This window comes from Astyanax mexicanus, chromosome 12, assembly GCF_023375975.1.
Source record: "Astyanax mexicanus isolate ESR-SI-001 chromosome 12, AstMex3_surface, whole genome shotgun sequence".
In the NCBI taxonomy this organism is placed as follows: domain Eukaryota; kingdom Metazoa; phylum Chordata; class Actinopteri; order Characiformes; family Acestrorhamphidae; genus Astyanax; species Astyanax mexicanus.
Genome location: NC_064419.1, coordinates 9,639,576 through 9,654,033, shown reverse-complemented (window position 1 = coordinate 9,654,033; position 14,458 = coordinate 9,639,576). Strand labels below are relative to the sequence as shown.

The 14,458-nt window shown below is 41.4% G+C and overlaps 1 protein-coding gene across 3 annotated transcripts in view; it reads right to left on the bottom strand.

Annotated features, from left to right (window-relative positions):
• The window catches only part of LOC103030200 (voltage-dependent R-type calcium channel subunit alpha-1E), a 91,564-nt gene that overhangs the window by 6,377 nt on the left and 70,729 nt on the right, over positions 1-14,458 (bottom strand). For 2 of the 3 annotated variants that reach the window (XM_049485769.1, XM_049485771.1), the window contains exons 35-44: positions 14,287-14,414; positions 9,995-10,091; positions 7,616-7,721; positions 7,206-7,313; positions 5,821-5,921; positions 5,627-5,733; positions 5,400-5,520; positions 1,668-1,766; positions 332-473; positions 10-182 (exon numbers count right to left, since the gene is read on the bottom strand). In XM_049485769.1, coding sequence (XP_049341726.1) covers positions 10-182; positions 332-473; positions 1,668-1,766; positions 5,400-5,520; positions 5,627-5,733; positions 5,821-5,921; positions 7,206-7,313; positions 7,616-7,721; positions 9,995-10,091; positions 14,287-14,414 — 1,182 coding nt within the window. The remainder of the gene's footprint in view (positions 1-9; positions 183-331; positions 474-1,667; positions 1,767-5,399; positions 5,521-5,626; positions 5,734-5,820; positions 5,922-7,205; positions 7,314-7,615; positions 7,722-9,994; positions 10,092-14,286; positions 14,415-14,458) is intronic. The other variant, XM_049485770.1, reaches the window with a different exon arrangement.

The following is a 14,458-nucleotide window of genomic DNA, read 5'->3' as shown; positions in this document are numbered from 1 at the left end:
TGTGTTTACCTGTGTGTGTGGTGTCTGTGTTCTCCCCAGGCTGGGTGAGCGGGAGTGTGCCTCGCGGGTTTGGCTCCTGTCCTCTGAGTTACAGCGAGACGGGTCGGGGGACAACAGCCGCTTCCTCTCCTTCGATCGCCCTCTCTCTCTCCTATCCGGCTCCCTTAGGTTAGACCTGACACCTACACACACACACACACACACACACACAGATAAACACACATTCTGTTTAATTGATATTGGTTCTGAAAAAAATGCTTTATTAGATTTATGTACACTGCAGTATTACAGGAGATATGAATGCTTGTGCAGCAGGGTGATGAAGACTGACCTCTGAAGCTCCTCTGCCTCGGTCTCTCCAGCCGGTCCGGACTGACCCGCTCCAGAGAGAACTCCTCCTGCCACACGCCGTTAACACACTGATCCCCGATGGTGGAGAACGAGCGCTTCATCAGCTTATTTTCCGAACCCGCCTGCAAAACATCCATCCCATAAAATACAGAATAAACATGCACAGAAATCCAACCAATCACAACCAACTAATCACATCCAGCCAATCACAACCATCGCATCCAACCAACCACATTCAACCACTCACAGTAGACTAATCACATCCAACCATTTACAGCCATCACATTCAACAAATCACAACCATCGCATCCAACCAACCTTATTTAACCATTCACAACTGACTAATCACATCCAATCATCCACATCCAACCATTCACTACTGACTCATCACATCCAATCAACCACATCCAACCATTCACAACTGACTAATCACATTCAACCAACCAACCACCTTAAACCATTCATAGGTGACTAATCACAATCATCCACAAGCGAATAATCACATGCAACAAATCACAACCATCATATCCAATCATTCACAACCGACAACCAATTACCACCATCCAATCACATCCAACAAATCACAACCATCACATCACAACCGACTAATCACATCCAACCATTTACACCGACCAATTACAACCAACTAACCACATCCAACCAATCACAACTAACTAACCACATCCAACCAATTACAACCATCCAATCACATCCAAGAAATCACAACCAACACATCCAACCAATCAGAACAGACTAACCACATCCAACCAATCACAACCGACCAATCACAACCAACTAACCACATCCAACCAATCACAACCAACTAACACATTACAACCATCCAATCACATCCAAGAAATCACAACCAACACATCCAACCAATCACAACCGACCTATCACAACCAACTAACCACATTCAACCAATTACAACCATCAAAACACATCCAACCAATCACAACAGACTAATTACATACAACTATTTACAACCATAACATTTAATCAATCACATTTAAATGATTACACATTTTCTCTATAGAGAAACACAGAAACAGACATATAGACATATGAGCCCAGATCTGATGGCCTACTGATCTCTTAATAAACAGAACTCTAACCCGAATGACCCGGAACCCTGAACCCGGAATCCAGCAGGTTCTAAAACAAAGGCTTAGAACTACATGAGCTTTAGCTTCACTGCTAAGACTACACTTACCCACTTAACCAGCACCATGTAAACGTAAGCACAGAGGGAGATAATAGAGAAAGAGAGAAAGAGCGAGAGAAAAGGGAGGGGAGGCTAATCTGGGCTGCAGTACCTGTGGCTCTACTGCCAGCCGGGGCATGGAGGAGGCTCGGATAGACGCTGCTCTGTCGGGCACCTGCAGCATGGCACTAAAGTCCCTGTGCTCAGGTACCTTCAATCAGAGAGAGGGGGGCAGAGGAAGGGACAGTCTGAACCAGAGAAAACAGACAAGACAAGCATCCAACTCACACCATCACACACACACGCTTACACACACACAGCCATCACTGCGGCACTCTGGAGCAGTGAAGGTTAAGAACCTTGTTCAGGGGCTAAACAGTGGCAGCTTTCCGAAACAGGGTGTTGAACCCACACCCGTCACTCTAACCACTGAAACAACACTGTCCCAGCAAACAGCATTACAGCAAATGTCCAGAAGGGGGCCACTCACATCACATTCAGACTGCCCTGTAATCCCAAACACCTGTTACCTGTAGGATACACCAGTTTATAGGCCTGTCACGATAATTTTTTTTTGCAAACGATATTTTGTCCCAGTAATTTTTGCGATAAACGATACTGCTGCCATTTTTAGAGCAATGATTTGGCACTAATAAAATAATAAAATAACTAAAAAAAAGTTCCAGCTTGAACAAAAATAGGATATAGTAGGTTCTTCAGTGTGTACTACATATATATATATATACAAACACATTGTAAAGTGCGGGGGCATGGGGAACCGTGTGTCTGCTCCACACCATGATGTGCAGCCCCGGTCTGTCCCAGCTGGCACGCGTTGAACCGGCATAAAGAACCTGCCTCAGCCTTCACTCCAGAGATACGCTGATGGTAAATAGAAGGCTGAGGTAACACGAACCTAAGACACTAAAGTTAAGCAACTAGACCTGCATTGGGCTGTTACTATGCTTCTTTAAGTTTGTTTTGGGTGTTAATAGAGGGCATTTTTCCTAATAAAGGTACAGTCACAATATAACGATTATTAAAATGAAGGAGGTCATGTCCATTTATTAAACGATAAGTCGATAATGTAGTTATTGTGACAGGCCTACCTGTTTACAGACGTGTCGGGATTAAAGCAGGTAAATTAAAGGGTGGTAGGGGGGAAGCTAAGCAGACACAACTGTTCAGAGGCAAAACTGCAGTGTCACAAGCACAAACACCAAAGCTGAAGCCGAAGATAAGCAACTATCACCTGGTGTGACATCACAGCACCAAGAAAAGCCTCATGCAGACTTAGCCAGAGTGAGCTGGCATCAAATAATGCCAGATAAAATAAAAGATGAGCAGAAGAACGGAAATACACCACAGGAAAAAACTAAACCGTACGCCAAAAACACCCACAGCTCTTTAACCAGAGTTTAATACACAGCATATTAGGTGCCTGTAAAGCTTTTACCACCTTCTCAGTGACCACAGGGCACTCAAATCAGCCCCAATCCCAGAGGCTCCCTCCACCATGCTTCACAGCTGGGCTGTGTCAATTTGTTTTTAATTAATGGTAACAATGAAAGTACTGTATGGTGTGCTGTAGATACAGGCACTCTGAAGATATTACAAACACATCATATCTACGCATATATATGTATACATATAAATATACATATATACATAACAAAACAAAATGTCTGTAAAAAAGCAATATATACACACACATAATGGAGTGACAGCAAATAATGTTCACATCTATAGCATAACACAGTCTATTGTTATGATACAGAACAAAACTGCATATGAGCAGTATGGTCTGTATTACCGTATTTTACAGACTGTAAGGCGCTCTTGAAATATTTTAATTTTCCACAAAATCGACAGTGCATCTTATAATCCAATATGCCTTATGTACGAATTTTACCAGTCAGGTCTTAAGGAGCAGTAAAGTCACTCCGCTGAAGTACAGGGTTATATGGGTGAATTTTCAGTGAAGTTTCTCCAGCACTAAGGCTGGGTGCAGCAGCATTAGCATTAGCCGCTAACCGCAGCATTAGATCTACGTGGGACAAGCAGCTAGGGTTTTCAGAACACTCAGGGTTCCTCAGTCTAGCGCTATCGGGCGACAGTAACGTCCCGCCAGCGCTGCAGTTAGCGGCTAATGCTAATGCTGCTGCACCCAGCCTTAGTGCTGGAGAAACTTCACTGAAAACTCATCCTTAGATAAAATGTTGGAAGTCTAAGCTTACTTAGACTTAGGCGTCTTTTTCTAGCTTCCCCATTACAAGGGAATTACATTACATGGCGACACCATTGCTCACTTCCATGCAGGCATCCTTACTAGTGTCACTAAATGAACCTTATAATCCGGTGAACATTATATATAAAATATACCAGAAAATAGACGTTCATTAATAGTGCGCCTTATAATCCGGTGCGCCTTATAGTTATAGAAAAATATGCTACATATAAAGCAGCTTCATGATGATGTAATGAATGATAACATGTAAAGACGGTAACATTTAAAGGCAGACATTTAAAGCAGAACAAGATTTAAAACCCAAACTTAATTATGTGATCAGATTAGATTATTACAGTCACTCATAATTCCAGACTCTGTAAAAATGCACACATAAAATGTTTCATTATTCTCTGTTATTAGATGCTCTAAATGCTTGTGTATCAGGTATATTTATCATTGTTTACTCAGATCTAAAACCTTTCCAGACATTTTAGGTTGAAAATCTCACTTGTATTTTTTCTTAACATCGTTTTCACCCTGATGTGTGAAATGCTCTAAGGCTCTTCTGTTGATGTCAGAGTCAGAACCCCTGTCTCCACACCAATGTCATCATCTGTAAAAATTTCAAACTGAAGGTTCTGACAGATTTGACAGATCTGACAGACTGACATCTCAGGAAGAACAAAGGGACTTCTTGCCGGAAGCGACGGCTTCAGATCTCCACAGAGGAACACTGTACTCAAACGGACCCTGCGTAGTGATATCCTGCATTTAAAATCTGGTCAATATAGCTCTGATTTCTTTTTTTTTCTTTCTTTTTTTTTTCTAAACAGGGCTAATTGTCCCACCCATTTAGCTCTGCCATCACTAGTGATGCCACAACACAAGGAGGGTGAAGACTAGCACATGCCTTCTTTGATACATGTGAAGTCAGCCACCACCTCTTTCCCAACATTGCTGAGTAGCCAGCGAACTCGGAGAAAAAAACGCAGTGACTCGGTTCTGATACATCAGCTCACAGACGCCTTGTGCTGATCAACATCACCCTAGGAGTAATGAGAGGGAAAGAGCACATTTAACTAAATTGTCCTCTCTCAGGGCTCCGGCAGCTGATGGCAAGCTACATGACCAGGATTTGAATCAGCGATCCCCCGATCCCTGGGCAGATCTCTGATTTCTTATTGAAGAGAATTTACATGATTTAAATTTGTAACCAGAGGCGGCGCCAGACATGTATTTATCTGCCTCCTTGTACCAGACCAATTGTGTCTCACACCGGCTTTATTGAGTTTACAGCTCAAGCTAAACATCCAGAAGCAGAGCGTATTTTTTCTCTTGATCTGGTCTGTTCCAGCCAAGGCTGTCAATCATTTCATTTCTAAGTGAAGAACTCTCACCTTACTTACTTTTGGAATTACACACTGGAGATGGAAAGACAGATTACAGGAGAAAAACGAGACTGAAGATGGGTAGTGGCTTCACTTTGAGAGACACTGTGCTGCCCAGGCTATTATACAGTCAGTGATTCAGATGAACCTGAAGAGGGCAGTGTAATGATCACGGACTGAGTGAATACGCATACTGTGACTGTGTGTGTTTGAGTGTGTGTGTTACCGGGTCTGATGGGGGAAGGTATTGCACTCGGTATTCCTCCTCCTCGGGTTCTGGACTCGGAGGCTGCATGAAAAGTTCCTGAGGGGAGATTGGGCTCAAAGCCACGAAACCTCCTCTGGTTCTGCAGAGAAAACACATGTAATGGACATCTTTACACCTTTAAACAAAGAATTTTTGATAACACACACACAGTCATACACACAAAACACTGTATATAGGGTAGTTACAGTGCAGATCCTGCACTGTGGGTGAGGAACGGAAGGGCTTTGGCACTGGAGAGAATTTCCTGCGGAAGTGATGAAGCGTCCATCCTCTGGAACATTGGCGCGTGTTTCTACACAAAACACACAAAAACAAGCCCATATTATAGTTTGTGTATGTGTGTGTCTGTGTATGTGTGTGCTTATGTATTTGTACCCACCTGCTCCTCAAGCTGCTGGCGGAGTTTCTTGGCTTTGCTCTGTTTGTAATAGTCCATGATCATCATGGCTGCATAGATTTTGCCGATGGTCATATCACTGGCTGCAGGACACAGACACATACGCACCTGACTCAGTGCAGCTCAACAGAATCACAATCCACAGCAAACCAATTAATTGAGTGAGTTCCAGGATTTGTTTTAGCTAACTGTCCCACATATTCCCTTATCACAGGTGATGCAACAACACAAGGAGGGTGAAGAATAGCACAAGCCTCTTCCAACAAATGTGAAGTCAGCCACCGCCTGAACACTGTGGAGTAGCATTACAGTGCACTTGGAACAAATCGCAGTGTCTCGGTTCCAATACGTCAGTCTAGAAGTGATGAGGGGAAAAAGAGCCATCTACCCATCCAGAGAGAGCAAGGCCAATTGTTCTCTCTTAGGGCTACCACAGCTGATGGCAAGCTGCATGACCAGGATTCGACCAGCAATCTCCATCCAATCATAATGGCAGCGATTTAGACCACTGGACCCTCAGGGTTAAGACTGCTACTGGCACTGTAACATTAAGGGTAGATACATACTTTCTGTTTGCTCATGCATCTTCATAGATGACTTTCTACATTGTGAACCTATCTGTTCACACACTTGCCTGTGTGCTCCGTGTGTTATTGTAGGCTGGAGGGCAGCTCAGGCGTCTAATGACTGCTGATCAAAACATCCTATCGGTCCCTTTGCCATCACAGATTTCTTTCCATTTCAATTTACACGTTTCCACTGCGACATCTCAACAGTTGTTATAAAGAGCATAATTTTTGCTATGCATCAGCAGAGCTGCTCCTCAAAACTTTCCCTCGGTTTGATGTGCAAGTGCTGTACTGCCCCTAGTGGTTTTGTGTGCACTGCATCTATGCACAAAAGCAGAATATGCAAGACTGTGAGAAATAGACAGTGCAAGTTACTGGAGGCATCCACAAGAGGGCAGACTAGAGACACTGGCCAGGTTTCCACATCTACTGTTTAAAAAACACTGGACTGTTGACTGGACTGATATTGTATACTGCACATCACATACGCATCACATTCCCAACGCATTTATTTAAAAAAATATGCACAATTAAAATGCTGACCAGACACAGGATATGTGACACAGCATGTAACAGCATGTAAAGCACTGTGAAAACACTGTGACAGTAAACGAGTGTGAGTGGGTAGAGCTAATCTGCTATAGACTAAACATATGGATGTAAACTGACTCGACAGAGAAGAATATCTTCTTCTTCCCAAAGAATAATGCAGGTCCTTTTTTAATTGCACTCACCACCATAAGCATTAGTGGGGTCAGGATGTTCATCCCCAACTTCACAACTCATCCCATGTCTCACCTTTGTGGATCGGCACCAGCAGGTCCAGCGATTTCTGGGAGAGGTGAGGCCAGATAACACTGATTTCCTTCTGAAGCTCAATGTCCATCTGACCCCTGTCCTCACCACCTGCACAATACACACACACACACATAAATACCATTCATAAATGCAGAAAATACTCTTATACAAGTATATAAAGTACTGTACACAGGGTTTCCTCTAATCAGTAGATAGTTTATGTTTAGTGTAAAAACTCCAGATATCACTGGAAAGAGGAATTTCCCATTCTGGAGAAGCTCCACTAACGAATTGCAGCTTGCATCCTGAAACTGATAGATTAAAACAAAATAGATACAAAATAGTAATTTAAACAGAGAATGCAAGAGACTTAAAGACCCTAAAGTAAAAAGTAAGTGGGAGGTTCAAACCTCGAGCAATTTTGATCTCCAGAGCCGTGCGGATCAGAGCCATAAGGGTGGAGGTGAAGTGGACCGCCATCTCTTCATCCACTGGCATGTTCATCAGAACCAGCCTCTGAACACAGGCACAACACCATGAGAACACCAGGTCACCACGGAGACAGAGAGCACCAGGTCACCATGGAGACATTACTGTTTACTCATGCTTATAGACAGACAGCAGGACACTGTAACACCATGAGGTCACTGTGAAGACAAATAAAGCCAAACCAGATGCTGTCCCTGTAAATCCACCGTCAGACTGAACAATTCAAACATCCAGTCCTTTACAGTGTGGAACTAATGAGTGTTCACTAAGGTTTAAACTTAAGTACAAGTCTTTGGGCTCAAAGTCCAAGTCTGGAGTCCTTGGAGTATTAGTCTGAAGTCTCTACAGTAAAGTCTCTGAGATTTTACAGTTTTTGGGATTAGTGTCAATGTTAAGTCTTTATGGTTTGAGTCCAATTCTCAAGTTTCAGGCATAAGTCTTAAGTTGTAACTGAATCTATGGAGTTCAAGTCGGAATTGAGAGTCCAGGCTCTAAAGTGTAGGTCTCAATTGATTCTCGAACCTCGGACACAAGTAAGCCTCTGAAAGTTTGTAGTCTGTAAGTCTCAATTGTGGTCATGCAGCTGGGTTAAGGGCACGTCAGTGTATCTTTGTTATCGTAAGGGCACAAAAAATATGCCCTGCACAACTCTGACGAAGCCAAAATAGCAACACACCAGAAATCTACCTGAAAACACCTTACTTCCAGGACACCATGCACATTAGTGTAGATTATATTACTCCTAAACAAAGCTACTCTTATGACGTGGGTCCAAGGTGTGAAAATAGACTGTCGATGGGATGTAAGATAGGAATGAGCATAGCGACACACCTGGCAGAGGATGTACAATAGGGTCCTAAATCTCTGTGTGAGTCCAAGGTCAGTAACTAGCTGAGGTTCAAGTTTTAGCTAGGTCTCTTGAATGCAAATCCAAGTTACTGTAAGTCTTAAGCCCTTTTGGGTTACAAGCCTGATTTAGGTCTCAACTCTGAGGTGAGTCTCTGGAATATGGGTCTGACTCAAATTTCTAAGGTCTGACTCTGACTCAGGGGTAAAGTCTGGAGTGAGGGTATGAATACATTTTCTGCAGTTCAAGCTGCTAATCAAGTCTACAGTCTGTGGGCTTTCAGTCTGACTACTTCCTGAAGTCTATGGAGTGCAAGTTGCAAGTCCCTAAAGTTCAAAACTAAAAGTTACCAGGGAAAATTTGCAAGTCTTCTTGGACTCCAAATCAAGTCAAAGTCAACAGAGAAAAGTTCTGTGAGACAGTGAATTAACAGTTTATCAAACAGCAGAAAGCAGAACGATGAGTGTAAGACAATGGCTGGAATGACTGCATCACTGAATCTACTTCCCACAAGCTGTTAAGAAATCATTCTATTTAAACTTCAGATTTTCAGAGCACAAACATACTATTGTAACTTATGTGTATCAGATTAAACAGCTCATATATTCAAGCAAGATGCAAGTACAATTTATTAATAATTTTGTAAAAAATCAGCACAGAAATATACAACCCCCAATTCAAAAGTTGGAATGCTGTGTAAATTAATGTGAATAAAACAGATTGCAATGATTAGTAAACCTAATAGACAGTGAATAGATAGTGAAAGTGAGACATTTTACAATTTCATGAAAAATAAAAACTTGATGGCAGCAACATTTTAAGTCCTTGTGCATAAGGGAAAAGATGTGATCAGTATTGGATGCTAATGATCTTTGGGCCCTTAGGTACTGCATTAAAAAAGGCATGTTTCTCTACTAGAATTCACTGCACTGTTGATAGTGCATAGTGAAATGTGTTTTTAATGCAGTGCCTGAGAGCTGGAAGATCACCAGCATTCTACTGACCAATACTGATCACCTGCCTTGTCTCTTACAAACAGGGATTACTTTTGATTATATTATCGGCTGCAGATTGTGGAATATCCAAAGTCTTCGTTGTGAAACTTTTTTCTACAATTGTTACTCAATTTTGACTGACCCAGTGAGTGAGTTGAAAATTCATTCTGGTTTTATTTTCATTTATTTACATTTTACACAGTGTCCCAACTTGTTTGGAATTGGTTTTGTACTTAAAGTAACAACTGTGTCACTGAGATGATGAACAACAACCACCGTAACACAATATGTGAATTTCTTTTGTGTCCATCCATATGTGGGTTTGGTCCAATTTTACAGTAGGTAGCAGTGCCCAATGAATCAAAGCTTAGAGCAGACTGTCATCACACACAAGTGCACACCAACTATAAAAATGAGCCAATGCCAGGTCTTTAGTGATATATCACATTTCAGACTACCTTATAAGCCACTTTGGAGGGACATTTCTTGCCCAGGCCAAGCGGCGGAGACATGTAGGTCAGCATCTCGTACATGTCAGTGTAGTGAATACGGCCACTGGGGGGCATCACCGAGGGCAATGTGATGAAGGAGGGTGAGTAGCAACAGGAGGAAGCATTTCCATGAGGAAGGGAGAGGAAGGATATGAAGAGGAGTAGGAAAAGAAAGGAAGAGGAAGAGGAAAAGGGTAGGTCATTTAACGTGTCTCGGTCACAAATAACGAAAAGAGACTGAAAAGGAAAGCATGTAACAGGAAAATCCAGCTGGAGCTCTTTCTATGCTTCTTCAGCATAGAAACATCTGAGGAGAGAAATCATCAGGACGGCCAAAGAGATCAGGAGTCAGCCTCTGGGATCTGGGGTTTATAGTGAGTTCTGAAAGTATTGAACTGAAACTGTCCAATTAGAGAAAAGAACATAAAAGTGCTGTGGTTACAGTGTTTAACCACAGAGACAGGCCAGGTAGAGTCATGCAGGATATAAACCCCAGATCTGAGCCAGACACAGAGAGCCTAACCCCTTTCAATGCTTCTACCTAACTTAACCCGCTCAAAAGGAGACTAGTTTACCACCTAAAGACTTGTACAGAGGCCAGCAGGACCTACTCTGTGTGCACAGAGGCTTTGACTTTGTCTTTGGCCAGAGGACCGAGCAGGGTGGGAGGGGTTAGGGGTTTAGGGTTGGACTGTGTGAGGAGGGGCAAAAGAAATTGGGAAGAATGCAAAGAGGACAGGAATCAAGTTGTGGGGTAGATTGTGGGTGAGCCAAACCTTGCATGCCACCCTGTAGGGGCAATTCTTCCCAAAGCCCAGAGGGGGCGATATAGTGCGCACTACTTTGTACATCTCCTTATAATGTATCCTTCCACTAGAAGAGGAAACACAGACTGTTAGCTGTCAGAGAGGCAGAACCTGGACATTACTGTGATGAAGGGAATTTTTAACTCATTTTGTCATTTTTACAATTTTTGCAGCAATTATTATTAAAAGTTCAACAAGCAAAATATTTCTAATCACTTTGTCAGTTAATTAAATAATCTGAAAGCCCATAGTATCAATAATGATTTGAAATGTCTAAATAAAATGCTGTTTATTCACATTTTGTGGTTTATTACCATAGGGAAAGCTGTGGGATAATAATGAAACACATTTCAGAATTAAGCTGGCAGTATACCTTAAATGAAAGTCAGTAAATCAGTAGCAGATAAAACAAGGTGGTGATCAGGACTAATCACACTCAGAAGGAGGTCTTTAATGAAACAATTGGTGACCAGGACCAATTGTAGTCAGGAGAGGACCCTAAGACAAATAGGGCTTGAAATCGAATCAATCTTCATTAAGGGAAGATCTTAGAACAAAGAATGCAGTGACTAGATCCAAACCAGACTTCAAAAGATCTCAAAACAAGGAGAGTGATAAGTTCTAAGACCTCTCTCACTAACTGTGATTGGTTATTATGGACAAGTGGGAGGTTTTAGAGCAGTGTGGTGCTTAGAAATGCTGATTTCAGGCTGGTGTACTGCAAAAACCAAACGCAGTGCTGTCTTATTCAAAATATCCAATATAGTTCAAAATAGTTTTAGGCAGGGGTTCTTAACCTTTGTTCGTAACTGTAAGACCCTCTTGTAGTCTCCAGAAAATGTTGCAACCCTCCATCCACCCCCACCCCAGCCCCCCCTCCCATCATTCGCAGCACACATTAAACGATTATAAGTTTAATAGGGTCCAGAAAATGTTGCAAATCATCTTCCACATTGAGAGGGCTCTGTTTTTTTGTGCTTTTTTCGAGACAAGTACAGAAAAGCCATTTAACTGAATTATTCTTTGGCACAAACCACACCCTGCAGTTGTGCATGCTCTCCTTTGCTTGTTTGTGTAAATCCATATTCCAAGTACATTTCATCATATTAATTTTTTTTTTACGTTCCTGGAAGCTTGACCTTTTAAAAAACACCAGCCTGGACTTGCAGAGCCACGGCACACGTGTGACTCTGAATCAAAATTGAGATAAAAGAGTTGGGTAGAAACAACGAATGAGTCAGCTTGGCTCAGTGAAAAGAAAACTTTATAAAAAAGCAACCTATTTAAAGCATGTGGCACCCAGAATCAAGCCTGAGAATGAGTCAGTTTGATTCAGTAAACAAAAATAAAGTTTGCCGCCCAAATTTTGCTGAGAAAACGTGACCCCCCTGGAAATATGTCATGACGTCCTGAGGTGTCCCAACCACCAGGTTAAGAACCCCTAGTATAAGGTATACTGCCAGCTTCATGAGACTCCCTCCTAGTTAGGTTAAATGACAAGCTAATAAGTTAGGTATATACAAATCTGGAAAAAAATTAAGAGACCACTTCAATTTTTGAATCAGTTTCTCTGATTTTGCTATTTGTATGTGTTTGTATAAAATATATATCATATGTATATGTTTGTGTAAAATGAACATTGTTGTTTTATTCTATAAACTACGGACAACATTTCTCCCAAATTTCAAATAAAAATATTGTCATTTAGAGCATATATTTGCAGAAAATGAGAAATGGCTGAAATAAAGATGAGAAAAAAGATGCAGAGCTTTCAGACCTCAAATAAGGCAAAAAAGAGTTCAAAAATCAATATTTGTTTTCATGCATCTTGGCATCATGTTCTCCTCCACCAGCCTTTACTCCTGGTGCCAAAATTTCAGAAGGTCAGTTTGGTTTGATGGCTTTTTTTCATTTCTCTTCCTCTTGATTATATTCCAGAGGTTTTCAATTTGGTACAATCAAAGAAACTCATGTTTACGTAGTCTCTTACTTTTTTCCAGAGCTGTAAATTGTTCAGTATCAAAAAAACAGGAACACAAAAACAGGATAAGTTAACATCCATTTCTTTTACTCCTCAATTCCACATCAACAGGAGTGTGGAAAATTACTTCAAGGAGATGGAGAAAGCTGCATCAACACAGCATTAAGAGGACAGTTGTTACAGTATTAGACAAAATTACAATAAACTCGTGTAAGACAGTTACATTAGCTATGCTAACTCTTCTGATGTAACAGTGCTCAGGTATCACACTGTATGATTTCTTTTGCTGACCCTGTTCTAATGCGAGGGCTTTTGGTGATGTATAGCAGTTTTCAATGGTTGCAGTGGTCAATGGAGCTAGTGGTTAAATGATTTAACCACATAGGCAGGTCAGATTGAAGAAGTGGAATAAGTTGGATTCCACCTCCACTATTGACCAGATGAGCAGGCCACCAGTGACTATGAACAGTGGAAACTGACAGGTTAAATCTCTGAGACAACTTTTTGTATCCTTCCCCTGAACAACTATGTTGAACAATCTTTGTTTTTAGATCATTTGAGAGTTGTTTTGATGAGCCCATGATGCCACTCTTCAGAGGAGATTCAAATAGGAGAACAACTTGCAATTGGCCACCTTAAATACCTTTTCTCATGATTGGATGCACCTGGCTATGAAGTTCAAAGCTCAATGAGGTTTCCAAACCAATTTTGTGCTTCAGTAAGTCAGTAAAAACTAGTTAGGAGTATTCAAATCAATAAAATGATAAGGGTGCGCATACTTTTGCACCGGTCAAATTTTGGTTTAATGCATATTGCACATTTTCTGTTAGTACAATAAACCTCATTTCAATCCTGAAATATTACTGTGTCCATCAGTTATTAGATATATCAAACTGAAATTACTGTTGCAAACACCCAAATATTTAGAACTAAAAATGATTAAGATTAATAGGGGTGCCCAAACGTTTTCATATGACTGTATTTAAGGGCAGTGGTGGCTAGCTGGATGGAGTGCGGGTGGCTGATCCTGTGTTCTGACCCTGGTTTTCTAAGCTTGGATCTGCAAAGAGAAGAGTTTAATTTCTAGCAACATTAATTCTTCCATTTTACAGACTGAAAAAAACAAACTGGAGGCCCAATCCAACTTAACTTACCACATAACATAACTGCACGATCAATCCTGATCTGGAAAAATAACTTATTTGTTAACATTCAGCAGCTTATAGCAGCTTATAGCACTAATGCGTTATTATAGAATGACAAATACACACCTAACCTATACTGTAAAATACCAGTGCTCACAAGTTACTGGGCCAAAACTCTTTGCTCATCAATGGATTTATGTGCTTTTTAGCAAAACCGCAAAAAAAAAAGAACAAAGTGGCACCAAAAAGGTGAATTTTCTAAGCTGATTTCACTACAATAAGACTTTCAGCAAGAGTGCATCAGCATAGTGCGGACCCCCTTCTCACCAGGCAGCTCGGTCGTACTGCCCCCACATTCGCACAAACTCGTCCAGGTGATGAGGACCCAGAATGGAGGAGTCGCGAGTCAGATACTCAAAATTATCCATAATAACAGCAACAAACAGATTCAGCATCTGCACAGAAAAGAAGAGAGAGAACAACCGTTACAACTACTTTA